Consider the following 16,485-nt stretch of genomic DNA (forward strand, 5'->3'; position numbering starts at 1 on the left):
TCGCCTGATGAGGGGCTCGCATCAGATTTAGCTAGTTAGTGAGTATTGATGAGGGGCTGACGTAAATTATTTCAAAATTTAGAAAGAGACATTCTATACTGGTGATAGTACTTTAACAAACTTAAACTTTTGAAATGTTCAAAATACAGGAGCACATATATTTTACATCCTCTTCTAATATTTACTCTTAGCAAAACCAAAATTCTCACAAAACTTGTAATGTATTGCTGCCGTTACATCTATCTCTTACTGAAATTAAAAGATGGCTTATATATATATATACTAAGACAAAAACCGAAAAGGAGTGCACCTTCTACTGTAGAGATTGACCATCAACAAATCAATATTTTTCGCCAAACTTCATGCCTGGGAAGTTTAATGGTGACCTTTCAAATGCAGTAGCTCTTTCCTTCGTTTCCGAGCCTCTGTTGCTGCTGCAATGGCGTCTGCCGTCTTTTCGCTAGAGCAGGTGATGGATTCTTGAGTTGTCTTTTCTGAAGTATCTCCTCCATGTCCCGCGGTACAAGAGACAGCATTGGGATCAGGGGTATCGTCTTGTTGATGTCGAGAGGGATCAGTCATAGGGACCATTTCTCTAGAGCGCTGCCGCCTTCTCTCAGATGCACCTGAGTCTGGTGGAAAACCAAGCACAGGTTCCGTCTCGGTTTCCTGGGTAGTTGTGGCTGAGGAAGTCTCGGCATGTTTTCCAGTAACGGTAGAGGCCCAAGGAAGAAATGGAGTGTTTTGAGGATGAAATGGGATCAAGCAAGGGAAGGGAAGTACATATAGTGGATTTCCTGGATTTGAAACTCTGTTGTCTGTTAATAGAATTTAATTCGCCGGCAGTAGGTGAAGGCACCACTGATGCAATATCAGGAATATTTTGGGTACTACACTGTAATAAGTTGAAAGGTTGAACAATGGATGGCCAAAAGAAAGGTAATATAGGAGGCTGGTTAAAAAGAGAGGTCGGAGCTGGAGTCGGAGTTGGAGCTGGAGCTGGGCTTGGAGTGGAAATTTCTACAGGTTTCGACCTAGAAGCACCATCTGTTCCCTCTGCTTCAGCCTTCTCTATTCTAGACATCTGCAGAACGCCAAAGTCATTCGTTATAGTTTTTCACATGTGACTGTTCAGGTGGATTATATCTCTCTTTCATAGTCTGAATTTCTAATTTGATATTTTCCTCGATAAAACCAGGATTACCTGTCGTCTTAAGGTAGAATTTTCGTTCTTCAAAGAATCGTACTCCTTAGCTGCCAGCTCCTTTTTCTAATTGTAACAAACATCATCCAGCAAAAAATGAGTTCGTGGAGATTTGTAGCAGACCATAAAAAGAAATGTAATAGTAGGACGAGTATCTTAAGATCGCATGGACTAAGTTATACATTACTTTCACAACCAAGTTGTTTGTCAAAACTCGGATAATACAAGTGAAAAGAAATTCTGAATACCTTCTTCAGATTGTTGTTCTCTGATGAAAGATCAGCTGCTTTTCTTGTCAATTCTTCATACATTGCCTAAGAAGAAATAATTACATGAGCACGATATGTTCTCATACAAACACAAGAAATGCACGACTTCACATGAAGTGCTATTGCATTAATAAAGACCTTGCCATGACATTAAGTACTCTATTATTAACAAGTGAACAGGATGCAGACGTAATTTCTAACATATAGCTTCCGCAGGGAGAGAATAAACAACAACCATACAACTCGAATTAGTTAACTGAAATTTGCTTATAAACTGATGTTACCAAAAGAATCCCTCAGATGAGCATACCTGTCTCCGGCGAATTGTTTGCCTAGCAGACTCTCTATTTGCTAACACACGACAGAGTCTTCGTTCTTCCTTCTCCTCCTGAGATTACCAAAATCAAGCAACAATGCAGGGACATCCTGAAGGATATAAGGATGAGAGATCAATAATTTTCAGTACCTCAGTCAAATTCTGCCTCGATCTTCTGCTGGCAACTGGTGGATAGTTCAGAGCATGCTGAGGGCTTGTTTTTGGTTCAGATTCCTGCTCGGACTGTATCGTTATTACTTGTTCCTGTTAAAAGCAAAAGAATTACTCAACTCCTCCAAAAGAACTGGTAATATATCAAAAGTCAATATATGTGTCTGCTTAGATAAAGATAAACAAGATCCTTTATTTTTTTTCTTTTAAGAGTACTGTTTTCCTCTAAATGAGAGTTAAATGCTCATCAAGAAACTGGATTAGATAAAAGTGTTAACTTGTCTTCAAGAAAGTTGTTAGAGACAGAAAAATCCCGTCAACAGCTAAAATTAAGCCCACGTTGCACTAGACAAACTACTCTAACCTGTGCCTTCTCCATAAGAGAGAACGCCAGCAATTCCACAACAATGTTAATGATACAACTTCATCTGCTAGATCGAGCAATTAAATTATGGAAATGGTGGTCTAACTTCCACTACGAGCAACCAATAATTCACAACTGTAAGTTCAGATAGGTTGCCTCAAGAAGACATTCTTGTCAGTTGTGTAAAGTTTCTAGAGCCAAGCAGCACAAAGATATATGCTTTTTTTGTTATCTAAATTCTGCTCTATTTTCCTACCATAGAGTAAACTCATTTAGCAAGAATTCAATAAGGAAAAAAGTATTTGAATCATTAAAAGTGAACACCTCGCATTCTTGTCCTTTGAAACCCCCTACCTTGTGAAATTCTTAGTGGAAGGAAACTTACAGCTCTTTCTAACAGCTTTCCACTAAACTGGCGACACGTACTATACCAATGGTGGAAGGGAAAGGGAGTGGTTCCAGAGTAGCGAAGTAGTCATTGCAATGACAAATTCTTAATATCAAGCATCAATGTTGAAGAAGAGAGTTGGGAAGGGATCTTAACCTCGATCTTCCTAGATGAATGACTTCAAGAAATTGAAACTCAAAATGGCATGCCAAAATCCTTATAGCAGTTCCAAATTAGAATATGATATAGCTTTATCTATTTCTCCGTATGGAAATGTCGAAATGTTATACGGTACTGATCAGACATGTCATTTGATACTGCTCATCATATAAGCCCTTAATAGGCATGTAAGCAAACACGACAAGGTAAGTGTTTTTCATGGTTGGTGGCCAGGAAAGCATGCCTCACACATGAAGCTTTACAGAAAAGGGGCATAGAAATAGCCTCAAGATATGTTTTATGCCAGGAGGCAGAGGAAACCAACAGTCTTAAGTGTCTAACTCTTTCTACATTGCAAAGTTACAGCACAGGTTAGGGGTTTATTCCATAGTATGAGCAAGGAGGAATGGAAATGCCATAACATACAGGAGATCTTCTCAGCTGCTGGAACAGAAGTGGAGGCAGTAAGAGTCAGAAGAAGTTGTGGTGTATAGAGAGGAATGGGAGGATCTTTGAAGATAGATTTAATTCCGTTTCAGAAGATCAAGACAAATTGTATTGTATCTGTATGTTTTTGGTTGTAAAGAACGTATTATAATTTATAGTTGATGGAAGTACAGATAGTTGATTTTCTAGGAGCACTGAAATTACCAGTTTCAAAAAACAGATCATCATTAATACATACATGAAACTGTAATGTCTGAGTTTGAACTTCATGATTCATCAACACTTTGAAAAGATGTTTCCACCTCCTATAAAGAGACGATAACAATGAGAGAAACCCCTACTTAGGATTTTCTTTTATCCCCCAGCCACATTTTCAATTCTATACTCAGGAACTAACAGTTTTCTGGGAGTAAATACATGCAAACTAAAGAATAGTATTATCCATTAGATATAGCTGATATTATGAATGGGCATACACCCAACTACGGCAAGAATATGCTAGATAACCATGATCCGTCTTATCTTATGAATTGATTCTTGAATTCTGCCCAAGCATGGAATAATGCTAGATAGAAACATACATTGAATATGCCAGTGTGCATGAAATTATAATATAGAGTACTACTTTTACGATAGGCACTTCGCGCGAGTACCAATATCAACAAGTATATAATTACGAAAAATTAAAAGATATTATTAAATAATGTGCTCGAGCTATAAAAAAATATTAAAGGAAATATGTAAGTTCTCACTACATGCTCTCCATTGATTTATTTGGACCACCAGTAGTCCCACAACCCCACCTACGGACCCACCAGATCCACCACCGCAATTAACCAATGATAAACCGACTGATAACCTACTATTTACAACGGCTACTATCTCCTCCCTCACTGCTGCACCAGTAACCACCCATACTCAGACTACATCACTAACACTCACCTTCCCGCAAACATAATTCCTCTCGTCATCATGCAGCTGAAAATGAGAGCCATTTCAGAGAGGTCCATAACCATAGCCAAGCTAATGATCCAAAAGGAGCGGTTTTTCCACAAAAACAGAACGGTTTTCTTCAAGCGCAGAAAGACCAATCTTTAGCCCCATCACAGGACAATTCCTCCTCACTTAAAAGTCTCATCCCATTTCAGTCCTCCTTCACGCATTAATCAAAGCTTTAATGGCATACAAAGCTTCCAGCCCTACCCAAAAAGCCACAGAACAGAACATGGGAACTAACAATCCAACCACCATTTCATATACTAACCCAAAAAATCATGTCAGACCAGCTAGCTCTTCTTTCCTTTTTTGGATAACCGTAGTGTCCGGGCCAACTTTCGTGCACCTCGACTAATTCCACTGAATACCTATCACCTCCCTCCAACAACAGGTACTAGGTAGATCTGTCCACTAGGGTAAGGACATATGGCAAGAAATCATTGTGCCTTTGTCTCTGCTGGAAATTGAACTTGAGACCTCAAGCTTCTCAACCCACCCCATTGACTACTAGGCCACACCCTTGGGTGCCCAGCGAACTCTTTTTCCAAACCATCTTTTGCATCTACTGTCTCAGCCACCCCTCTCTAACAGTTCTAAGGACAAACCACAAGTAAAGATATAACATGGAACTCATATGGGCAAACCCATTTAGCGAGAATTCATTAAAAGAAAACAGTATTAGAACTTTTAATAGTAAAACACCTTGCATTGTTGTCCTTGAAAACCCCCTACCTGGTGAAATTCTTAGAGGAAACTTACATCTTCTTCTAACAGCTTTCCATTAAAATGACTTGCTGAAAAGATAGTAAACAAGCGGAGTTTAATATAGAACTCTTTGAAATTCACAAGAAGGCTTTACCATTGCAAACTAAATCAAGAAAACTGTTTATTTTTTCCAAGATTAAGTGAAGACACCATACGGTCCAAAGGCTGCATCCACCTTTGCACAATGGGTTCAAGTTAACCTAGTATTTTCGACAAGAACCAGACATATATATATGTGAAAAATCCCAAAAACTTTGAACAAATATTAAATTTTGAACCCATTATTTGTAAAGTACAATGAGTTTAGCCAAAGAATCTTACAGATTGAAAACATTCAAGTTCAAATCTTGGAACTGCCTCTAATGAGCTCATTGAGCTACTTATGTTTGAAATATGTGAATTATCTTTTCCACTGGTTTATACCGGAGAACTTAGTAGCTATTTAAGTTAAAGAATCTGGTGCAATTTACATCGGAGGATCTAAGATTTGAACTTCACGGATTCAGGATGCAACTATACTCGCTGATCATTTGAATTAACGGGTTCAACATTTAATATTTGTTCAGACTTACTTATTAAATCCGTATAACAATCTGCACCTAAAATAGTACCCGGATATGTGCTCTTCAGAAAAGGACATATACCCAAAACACATAAACACATGTACAGGGTCTGGGGCAGAGTTACTAAACTCATCTGAACCAGTAGCTTTAATCGTACATCCGCCCTTGCTTGCAAAATTCCCCGAATTGTAGATTTCAAAGTAAAAACAAGGCACCCTATTTTGTCGTTTCAGCATACACACAACAACAACAACATACCCAGTGTATTTCCATATTTCCATAAGTGGTGTCTGGGGAGGGTAGAGTGTACTTGGACCTTACCCATACTTCGTGAAGATAGTGAGGTTGTTCCCAAAAGACCTCGGCTCAACACATGACAAGGCAGTTTGAAAAGGACAATACATAGGTAAAACAAGGCTTAGCAACTAAGACATAACAAATAATAGAGAAAGCATAACAAACCATACAGAGCAAAATAATGTGAAAAACAAAGCACAAGAACGATAAACAAAACTATTCACTACTCAAAATTTTCATTAAAACAGAAGAAATCATTCCTAACTCACCCCAAATTGTAACCAAGATTACTAGCAGAGTTTTAGAAGGCTACAATTCCAATCGTGGAAGTCACAGTGTACAATAATCATCGAGTTGATTTCTGGTATAGTCACTTAACTAATAGCTATTATCTTAGAAAGGCACTTCCCTTGTTGAAGGAAATTGGAATCGAGAAAGAAAAGTGATTTTTCCGAAATTTGAAGAACAAACCACTTTTTTACTTCAAACTACTAACAAAAACTCTAAAACAACTCTAATTTGTATTCATGCCCAAACACAACTCCAATTTTCAAATATCATTTTTCAAATTTGAAAACAAAAACTACTTTTTCCAAATACTCACAACTTCCATAGCCAATAGCCAACTATTACTTGAACACGACCATATGAGAAATCAACTCAATAATCATCATACAAATACACAAATTCGCATATGACCAATGCTTGCATACATATACACATATCATCATAAACTTACCCATTTCAACTCAATATTCACTCCAAAATCAAAATTTCAAAACACACACACACACAATATACTTACAAAATCACAAAATAGTTGAAATCGACTATAATAACTCCAAATAAACATGAAAAAAAGTTCTTCTATTCAAAAAAAAAAAAACTACCTCAGAGCGACCAGATGGTCCTGGAACTGAAAACTCATCACTTCTACTCCCTGGATGAGCTAAACAAGCCAATGCTTGTGCTGCTTCCATCTCAAAATCCACCAGTTCATCTTTTCCATCTCCACCAGCAAACTTCCCTTCCTCCGCCTTGCACGGCGGCGTAAATTTGTCCTTCATTTTGAAAAGAAAAACAAACTGCAGACCCAAAAAAATAAAATTAAAATTAAAAGTGAAGAGAAAAGAGAAGAAAAAAAAAGAGGGTAGTGAATGAGTGACACGTGTCATGTCAAATCAGAGAAAATGCACACTCCCACTATTGTACTGTATCAGCAAAGACCACGTGTGTGACAATGTCACATATTGAGGCTTGGCACATGATGGCAATGTGGCGGGGCGCGGGTTTGGACTTCCAACGTACTCATTCATAAACCAGTTATTGATATGAATAACATTAAAAAAACATAACTAAAATAGCTAGAATCGACTTGAACCGAGAGTCGATTCATATACTTCATCATGAAATGATTTGGACTCTAAAAGCACGTATTCACAAATTGGTTATTATCGATATAAGCTTAAAGTCGACTTAAAAGAAAGAGTTGATTCATGTACTCAATTCGCAAAAATTCAATATGTCCTCTCGCGTTCTGCTCTACATAAGGTCAAATTGGCTCGATCACTTTGATATCCCTAAGTGTTACGGCTTTTATAAAGAAATTAAGAGCTCTTGATTACTTACAAAATGAACGAAAGAAAATAATAAGAATGAAAGAATATGGGTAAAAAACCATTAAACAAAAACAAAAAATTGTTAGTGGTGCAAAAAGCAAATTCTCCTCGGCAGATATAATAATTAAAAAAAATAATCTATTTTTATGCTATTACTGTATATTACTATGATTGTACCTGATTTAGGAATAGATTTTTTTTAGAAAAATACTTTCAAAACTTACGATTGACATAAAATAGACAGTGAATAGTATATTTTAAATTAAGAGAGAGAAAAGGTGGAAAAGTACTGACACGTGGCCAGTTGAAATACTGACACGTGGAAAATAAAAGGCATTAATTTCGTAAATTCATTGTCTTAAAAAAGCTTCGATTATATCTCTGCGGCGCCTTTTGTTGTGTTACATGGCACCAACGTGGCTAAAACATTTACCACTTACTCATTCCGTTCGATATTAGATAGACACTTTTTATTCTACACGATAATTAAGAAATCATTAATGGATTGATCAATTTATTATTTTGCTTTTTGTTCATAAAGAGAAATTTTAGATCTTTAAAATTTGTTTAAACTTTCAAGTGTCATATTAATTATAGGGATAAACTGGAAAAAATAATCAATTATATCCTGATTAGACAAGTAATATGAGAAAAAAAAAGTTAATTAATTATATCCTGATTTAGTAAGTGATCAAGTAATATGAGACAAATATTTTTAGTAAGATGCTCATGTAATATGAGTCGATATAAGAAAGGAAAAAGAGATTGAATTAATCCAAATGAAAATGGCCAAATTGTTATAAAACAATTAATAACTATACAAAAAATATAGCCAAAGAAATCAGTGGAGGGAGATATTTTTCTTTTGCTTTTCTTGAGATTTATATATAAAAAAAAAATTAAATTAGCTTTCTATTCATAGATTAAATAAAAAAGAGTTTTTTGTGCACGGACCGTGTTTAAGATTTTCTACACTCAAATAATTTTTAAGATAAACATGGTAATTTAATTAAGTAATTAATAAAATATCTTTTTGAATATAATTATAATCACGGTAAAATATAGTAAAGGAAATTTGAGTCTTCTTTCTTCTCTAACCAAAATCAATTCATAGTTATCTTCTTAATTAAGAAAGTTTATTTGTTTTTCTACATCTAAATATTTTTTTTGATCAAAAGTAATTTTCAATGGCACAAATAATTTCTTAATTATCATTGTTTTTTTCTTTTGAAATTTTGGCAAAGTCATGATCCGTATACACAATTCATAGTTGTCTTCTTCTTGTGTGTACGGATCATGACTTTGCCAAAATTTCAAAAGAAAAAAACAATGAAAATTAAGAAATTATTTGTGCCATTGAAAATTACTTTTGATGAAAAAAATAATTAGATTTAGAAAACCAAATAAACTTGGTTAATTAATTGATTTTGGTTAGAGAAGAAAGAGGACTCAACTTTCCTTTACTATATTTTACCGTGATTATAATTATATTCAAAAGATATTTTATTAATTACTTAATTAAGTTACCATGTTTATCTTAAAAATTACTTGATGGTGTAGAAAATCTTATACACCGACAGTTGTAAGCTACTTATCAGCTATTTCACCAAGCTACTCCATAAGCCACTTGTCAACTAGTGTTTTAGTAAGATGCTTGTAAAGTTATTTTTCACTCAACTTTATTTGTCCACTTTAAACTTAATACACTTAGTAAAAACAATAATTAAAATAGATTACTTTAATTAATATTAAAATCCAATTCTTATTATGTTTTAATCTAGTTGTTTCAACTTATAATATTGATATGTTTTGTTTTCATTTATGCCAATAGGAATTTATCATGGTGAACTACGTAGGACATTATGGTGGAGGAATGTGGCCCCTTCTAATGCTGCCACGTGGAAAAAAGGGTAATTCCGTAACTCGACTTAACTTTAAGGTTTTATTCTATCATTGCCGCCTTATTTTTATTTTTATTTTTGTCGTATTTGTTACCTATTTACGTAGCAACGACGTGTTTAAATTATTTACCTCTTATTTCTCTGCAAGTTAAAATATAAATTAATACTTCTAAGTTAAAATCAACTATATAAATTCCATAATGAAAAAAAGGAAAAAATCTAAATTGAAAAAACAAACTAACCTCATAGTCGAGAGGTGGTTCGGTTCACCTGAATTCAATAATTTTTGTTTATATCCTATCTACGCTATGAAAAAGTTTGTAGATTGTATATTAATTTAAAATGGTTATAAAAAGTAATCATAACCTTCAAATTTCAGATCCGCCTCTACGTAGAACCGAAGCTTTTGTTGCTTCTTCCATTTCACAATCCACCAGTTCATCTTTGTCGTCGTCGCTACCGGAAAACCTCTGTTGCTCCGCCGTGCACAGCCGTGTTGTTGAATTTCCGATGGGTTTGGTATTCATAGTGAGGTATAAGAGAGGATAAAAGAAGAAGAAGAAGAATGGAGAAAACGAAATTGGAGGAAAAATTAAAGCGGTGAATGAGTACAACGTGTCATTGCCAGATCATAAATATAGGTACAAAAGAAGCTCTATGTATCTATAACGTACACGTGGAGGCCACACGTGCAAAAGCTAATTTTGGCACTTGGTAGTAGTTTCTAGCATAACAAATTACTTTTTTTTTTCCACCCGATATCGGTACATGCATTGAAGCACGACTATTTTTACACTTGCACCGCGTAGGGTCCATTCAGGGAAGAGCACCCATTTAAAGATCTTAGACTTGATTCTGAAACATAATTTCATCCACTGCATCACATTACTATTTTTGTCTTTGATAGTCTTGGTGTTTGTGTCGGATAATTAAGTTCACTAAGGCTAAACAAATGAAATAAATCATTTGTGTGTTTTTATTTCTGGTGAAATAAAAATAAGGATAAAAGATATTATGACTAGTTAGAGCCGTCAATACAGATTTAGTCAGTTAGTCACCCGTAATTTGATATAATTAGGTTAAAAAAATTGAATTTCATCTATAAACAAGATTATTTAGCCCAATTTAAGTAATTCTTGGTTCACGAGACTTGAGCAAAGTTGGATTGATTTAAATTAAATAAAAAATATTTAACTAAAACTATAGTTGCTTTTGATTTTTTTTTCCTGGAAGCTCCCACCCCTTTTGCTCCCTTGGTGACTCGAACTCACAACCTTCGGATTGAAAGTGAAGGGTGCTTACCATCCGAGCAACTCCCTCTCGTCATTGCTTCTGAATTTCATGTACGAGCTACTACGTATTATCATGTTATGGCCAATTGGAAGAAAACAAATTAGATTGGCATGAGAGACCATATATGGAAGGGAATAACTCATACTCAAATGTTAGAAGTACAAATGGCATTTACACTTGCTAGAGTATATTGTAGCAGGAACATGGAATTTAAGAAGGAAAAAAAGACTTTGAGTTCAAGAAGACTTTACAAGTACATTGTTGAAAACTGGGGAAGAACAAGTAGGCGAACAAAGAGCGTCTAAAGGTCTAGGAGTTGATGATGGAGAAGGTCTAGGTGAAACATTAGTTAGTTCCAAGGCTTGCCATCGTAGTTCAGCAGGGTAATCGGCAATGCAGCCAATTCTTGGACCGGCGCCTGTTGACCAGACTCGAGATAGTTGATGGCCAAGTTGATATGATCTTGATGATTTCTTGGAATTGATCCTTTCTAGTATAGCAGTCTTTGGCACTTCTGTTCTCGGGCTGTGAAGGCCGCCTGAGAGCGTTCTCTGGTAGCAGCTAGTTGCAGCTTGTGGTGATCCAATTGATTCTTTCTTCTCTTCTTTCACTGCTTGTGGAGGAGTTGAAAGTTTTGGCGGACGTTTGTCAACAGATTTTACATTTACATTTACATCTCCGGAGGTGTCATAGTCTTCATTTGCCTTTTTTATCTGATGACAGATCACAAAGATGCAGATTATTTAGATTAGAACTTGGTGAATGCTCACAAGTCAATTTTGATCCAAAGCAGACGGTATGGTAAAAGGCCTAGGGACCTAGTAAGCATTGCCTCCTTTGAGTATTGAAAGGTGAATCCCACCCCAAGTCTCCAGCCCCGTGTTGGATCCTCAAAAAACACACTTACAATGTCATATTGAAGAGTCCTAACAACATAGCTTACAATAGGCTCTAGGGGTCGGGATAGAGGACTAATTGGGTCTTTGTGCCATTCAAAAGTAGATAATGTGATAAACAGCCCTCTCATACAGAAGAGAAATATGGATGTAAGACTAGACACATGGATAATCACTCACCTCAACTTCATCCACGTTGACTCCGTGTTCTTGGAGAATCGATAAAAAGGTTTCGAGGCTATCATCTGATGGCCGATAATGGCCACTGTAAGGTGAAATAGACTGAAGAAAAAGGATGTCAGAGTGTAGCAGAATTCAAGTAAAACATTGTAAACAGCAAGGCAAAAGAGTTCGGTATAACAAGCCTATATGCAAATTATATGGTGTAGAGTACTGGAGTTGCAAGGAAATTGCGAAAGAATTATCACAGACAGCGTTATATAAAGATCATATCCGACAAAGGTAAAGATAATCTACCTGATCAATTTGATTTTTAGTAGTTCAGATAAAGATTATGATACTGAAATCAATTTACCTACCTTCACTGTTCCATCCTGTACCACTAGTCTTCCAGCAGCTAAAGCAGCCCCACCAGCCAGAAAACTGGAATGATGAAACATTCCTTTCTTTTTCTGAAAGACATTACAGAACAGTAAAAAGTTATATTAATAAAGGAAAACAAAAGCAAGAAATTTATGCAGCAACACTATACCACTCACCTCACCAGCATAGAGTCTTTTTGATGTGCTCATCACAAAGATCCATTTTGCCCCATCTGGGCCTTTAGTTGTGTCAAGAAAACTTCCGGTTAGCTTATGCAGTATTTGCCCGCCAGCAATTATGTACTCATAATGTTGTCTTTCTTGCTGATTATAAAAAGATTAAGAAGGAACAATCAGGAGTTGTGTCCTATTATCAGGTAATGGGACATGCATAACAAGGAATCAAGTTAGATAGTGTATGACGGCGCTGTTGGTGCAAGTATTTTCGTGGACATATGTCTGTTGCAGTGCGTGATTGATGCTAAACTACGTGATATGTAGATCATAAGTAACAAAAGATTCAGCACATACAGGTCCAAGATACTTGATACATTGTTTCTGAAGCTTAGCTCTTGGACATTCTTTGAGATCAACCTTTCTGCCATCTCCAAGATCCAACCTGCACATACCTAGTCATTCTAAGCTACCCAGACTAAAGCTTATAACGTTTAACTGGTATCACATGCATTGTCTCAAATGTAAATCTTCAGGTCATCAAAGTCTATGTTGACGACTTTGACGACCTGAAGATTTACATTTGAGACAATGCATGTGATACCAGTTTCAGCATTCAGCTTCCTTACCAAAAGAAGAAGGGCTGGCCAGCATCAGTTTTACACCATTCTTCATAATAGATATGCATGTTATGTCCATATCGATGGCGTGGATCAATCTACAGTTACCACAACACATAGATCAATCATTAATAATGAAATTGAATAAAGCAAGAGCGGACACCAGAGTAAAAAGGACAGACTCACAGCCTCAATCCAGTGTTGAAAAGCTAATATCTGCGCTTCAGCATCTTTGGATAGACCTTTACCAACCTGACCAGAATGTATATATAGTTAATACTTGTTTGGTTTTTTCAGATGCGAAAAATAATCCCGGTATAAAATTTTGCATTACAACTACAATGTTAATTCTCCGGCAAAATATTTTAGATTACTACAACAACAACATACTCAGTGTAATCCCACCCGTGGGGTTCTCGGATTGTTTTGTTTGTAGCATAGAATAATCAGTGGTGTACGCAAGATTTTTCATAAGTGGTGTCACATTTTAAAATAAATATAATTAAAAAATTATAATATTATATTAAAAAATTAAGATTTTTTTTAGCATTTTTATGTGTGTAGCGAAATATATTTAGATTAAATAATTTAACCAAGAAAGAAAAAGGTGGTATTGAGGTTCAAACACCCAACTTCAAACCAGAAGTGAAGTACCCTGACCAACTGAGCTAAGCTCATATTTGGTTTAAGGAGTGTCACTTTATTGTATTTGTTCTTTATTTTCAGTTTGCTTTCCAGTTATTTATAATTATTTAATAAAAAATTTCAACGAAGCCGTGTCACGTGACACACCTTCGCCTAAGGTAAATCCACCCCTGAGAATAATTCCACACAACTATATCTGCAAAACTTTAGGTGGGGACCAGGGGCAAAGCTACAGCCATCGAAGGGTGGTCAGCTTCGCCAGAAAATTAAACGATATAGAGAGGTCAAATTCTGTATTTAAGGGATAAATAATTAATGTTGAACAACCTTAACATAAACTCTTCTGTGGCACAGTGGTAAAGCTTGTTCATTTCCACCCTTTGTGCGCAGGTTCGAATCCCATGGAGCACACAACCGTTTTAATTTTAATTTGATATAGAACACAACCTCACACACCATTATCATGCTCCTCAAGTTTCTTAATTATTAATATTAAAATTTTAATAATATAGAGTAACATATATGAATAAATTATTTTAATTTTGAATATTAAAAATCATGTATTTCTAATTTTTATCTAGGATATAATGTACTTTCGAATGGTGAAAACAAAAAGGCAACATTTTACATTAAAAAAATTGTGTTTATATATGTTAACAACTTTAAACCCAAAGCTAAAATCAATACATGCATTTTATCCCCTTCTTTTTTTTAAGAAAAAAATTCCTACTGGTGTGATTTATATTTCGTAAAGCTAGACGCATTTGTTCTATCAATATTTCACTTTAAAAACAATAATCATATATTTTTATCATATAAAGTCAATGCATCAAAAAGAAGAAGAAAAACTCGATTGTTTATATTTGATACTGACAAATGTTTAGATCGTTCATGGTAGAATCACTAGGTTAAATAAATAACATTCAACTCATTTATTAAAAAAATAAATAAATATCCTTAATGAAATTTTTGGCTCCGCCACTAGTGGGGACTATGCTAAGTACCACACAAAATAAAGAGTGGAATACGAAAGATCACCTAACATGACAAAAACAGCTTTAAATTATGGGACCTTGTGCTAGTTCTAGTAAATTAAAAGAAAGGCAAATTATATTACTATAAAAAACAATGAATAGTATAATACTTAAGGTCTTTTAATAATTTTCAATTTATATGAACTAGAACTTGTACAACTATACAAATAGTAAAACTAATCCCTGAGCTTGGTATCGAGATCTCTGCATAATTTAGCCTATAGTTTACTATCAATCATCTACAAAGTAAAACATAAATAATATTTCTTCTGTCTTAAATTATCTGTCGTGATTTCTAAAGATAGTTATCTCAAATTATTTTTTATTCTAGAAGTTCAATATCTATCTTGATTTCTAAAAATAGTTATCTCAAATTATTTTTTCATTTTAGAAGTTTAAGACAAGATTATCCTATTTTATACTTAGTAGCAATTATTATTGAAGACAGCCAATGCCTCAATTATGTTGATCTTATGGTTGTTCAATTATGGTGATGGTACTAAAAGAAAAGTACGATAGATAATTTGAGACGGAGAGTACCTTAGAAGCATTCAAGCCGACACGATTCCACCGTGAAACCGCCGTCTCCGGCTTCGAGTAATCGAAGAATGAAATAGTACTGTGATTCAACCGAGCATAATCTATTGCTTGCCACCTTCATACAAATAACAGAGTTAATTTAACTAATCTTTAAAGTTGAATTAAACTAAATCGAGTTTAAAAATTCAACAAAATTACAAAAAAAAAATATTACTATAAGATGCAATTTTTTTCACGTTAATATAAAAAATGAATTATATTTAATTAAAGTAAATTATTAAAACTCGTACCAAAGCTCTTCAGCTACCACAGCAGAGTCAGCTAACATACGCCGTGTACGATAACTCCGATAAACTTTCTGCAATCTCTTCGCGGCATTCGACGGCGTCTTTTCAACGGACTCAGAAAAATCACATTCTCGGCCTCCATTTTCAGATACAGAAGGAGACGCCGGAAACGAAACCATACCGTTTTCACATTCTACACCAGCAGAAACCGGCGAACCAAATCCTTCGAGTTCCGGCATGTCGTCGGAGCTCCGAAAATCGGGAATACGGAGCTCCGTCAGTTTACAAGCCGACATGTCAATGAGTTTTCTATACGGATGAATAGAACTAACCTGAGAGGAAGAGTTGTTGAGATCAAAATTTGACACGCCGGTAGTTTCGACGTCCATTGAGAGAGATTCGGTCAAATAACTGCTTCTGCTCTACAAAAGGCCTTGAGATTCGGACAACGAACGAAGTCCAGTGAGTTTTAGAGAGAGAAAGTTGTAGAGAGAGAAATAGTCGCCGGAGAATGAAATGAGTGAGACGGAGTTTGTGTGTATATATATATATATAGACTGCGTTTTTTCGCCGGTAAGTCCACTTGTCAAATTTTTTGGGACGAAACAATTTATGAGATATAAATTCCACGCGCTCGAGTATGAAAATAGAGAGTTATACTCGCCCGTACGGACTTTGAATAAAGAACTATTTTGATTATTCCACTACTAAACTTCTGGCAATTGACATTAAAAAAAAAAAAGTTATCACGGTTAAAAAATATATTTAATTTTTTTTCGAGTTTCATATTTTAATTATTTATTATACTCTTCTTTGTATTGAAACATACAATGATGCTAGTTAGCTAAATATGTGTTTCAGATTGACATTAGGTGCGTGGAGGCTAACTTAATATCGAGGTGTGTTTTAATATAAAAGGAAGTAATAGCTAATATATGTAACACATATTGGGCTAACATATCTAACTTCTTCTTTTTTACGCAAGTTTTATATCT

The 16,485-nt window shown here is 35.1% G+C and overlaps 2 protein-coding genes across 2 annotated transcripts; both read right to left on the reverse strand.

Moving 5' to 3' along the window:
• Window positions 1–362: 362 nt before the first annotated feature.
• LOC125825060 (uncharacterized) lies at window positions 363–10,081 on the reverse strand. Its single transcript, XM_049504410.1, is given in 10 exon segments — window positions 363–810; window positions 812–1,084; window positions 1,205–1,270; window positions 1,453–1,518; window positions 1,784–1,861; window positions 1,940–2,053; window positions 6,830–7,024; window position 9,765; window positions 9,826–10,020; window positions 10,053–10,081. Coding segments are annotated over 10 exon segments (1,452 nt in total). The 3' UTR covers window positions 363–375.
• Window positions 10,082–10,875: 794 nt separating this feature from the next.
• Window positions 10,876–16,012, reverse strand: LOC125824997 (IQ domain-containing protein IQM3-like). The gene is made up of 9 exons (XM_049504350.1): window positions 15,494–16,012; window positions 15,204–15,318; window positions 13,171–13,236; window positions 12,994–13,082; window positions 12,722–12,809; window positions 12,368–12,514; window positions 12,188–12,280; window positions 11,829–11,930; window positions 10,876–11,465 (listed from the first exon to the last, which is right to left on the reverse strand). The coding sequence occupies exons 1-9, from the start codon at window positions 15,877–15,879 to the stop codon at window positions 10,989–10,991; spliced, it is 1,563 nt and encodes a 520-aa protein (XP_049360307.1). The 5' UTR covers window positions 15,880–16,012; the 3' UTR covers window positions 10,876–10,988.
• Window positions 16,013–16,485: the final 473 nt, after the last annotated feature.

This window comes from Solanum verrucosum, unplaced genomic scaffold (assembly GCF_900185275.1).
Source record: "Solanum verrucosum unplaced genomic scaffold, falcon-dt-bn FXZP01000125.1, whole genome shotgun sequence".
NCBI lineage: Eukaryota > Viridiplantae > Streptophyta > Magnoliopsida > Solanales > Solanaceae > Solanum > Solanum verrucosum.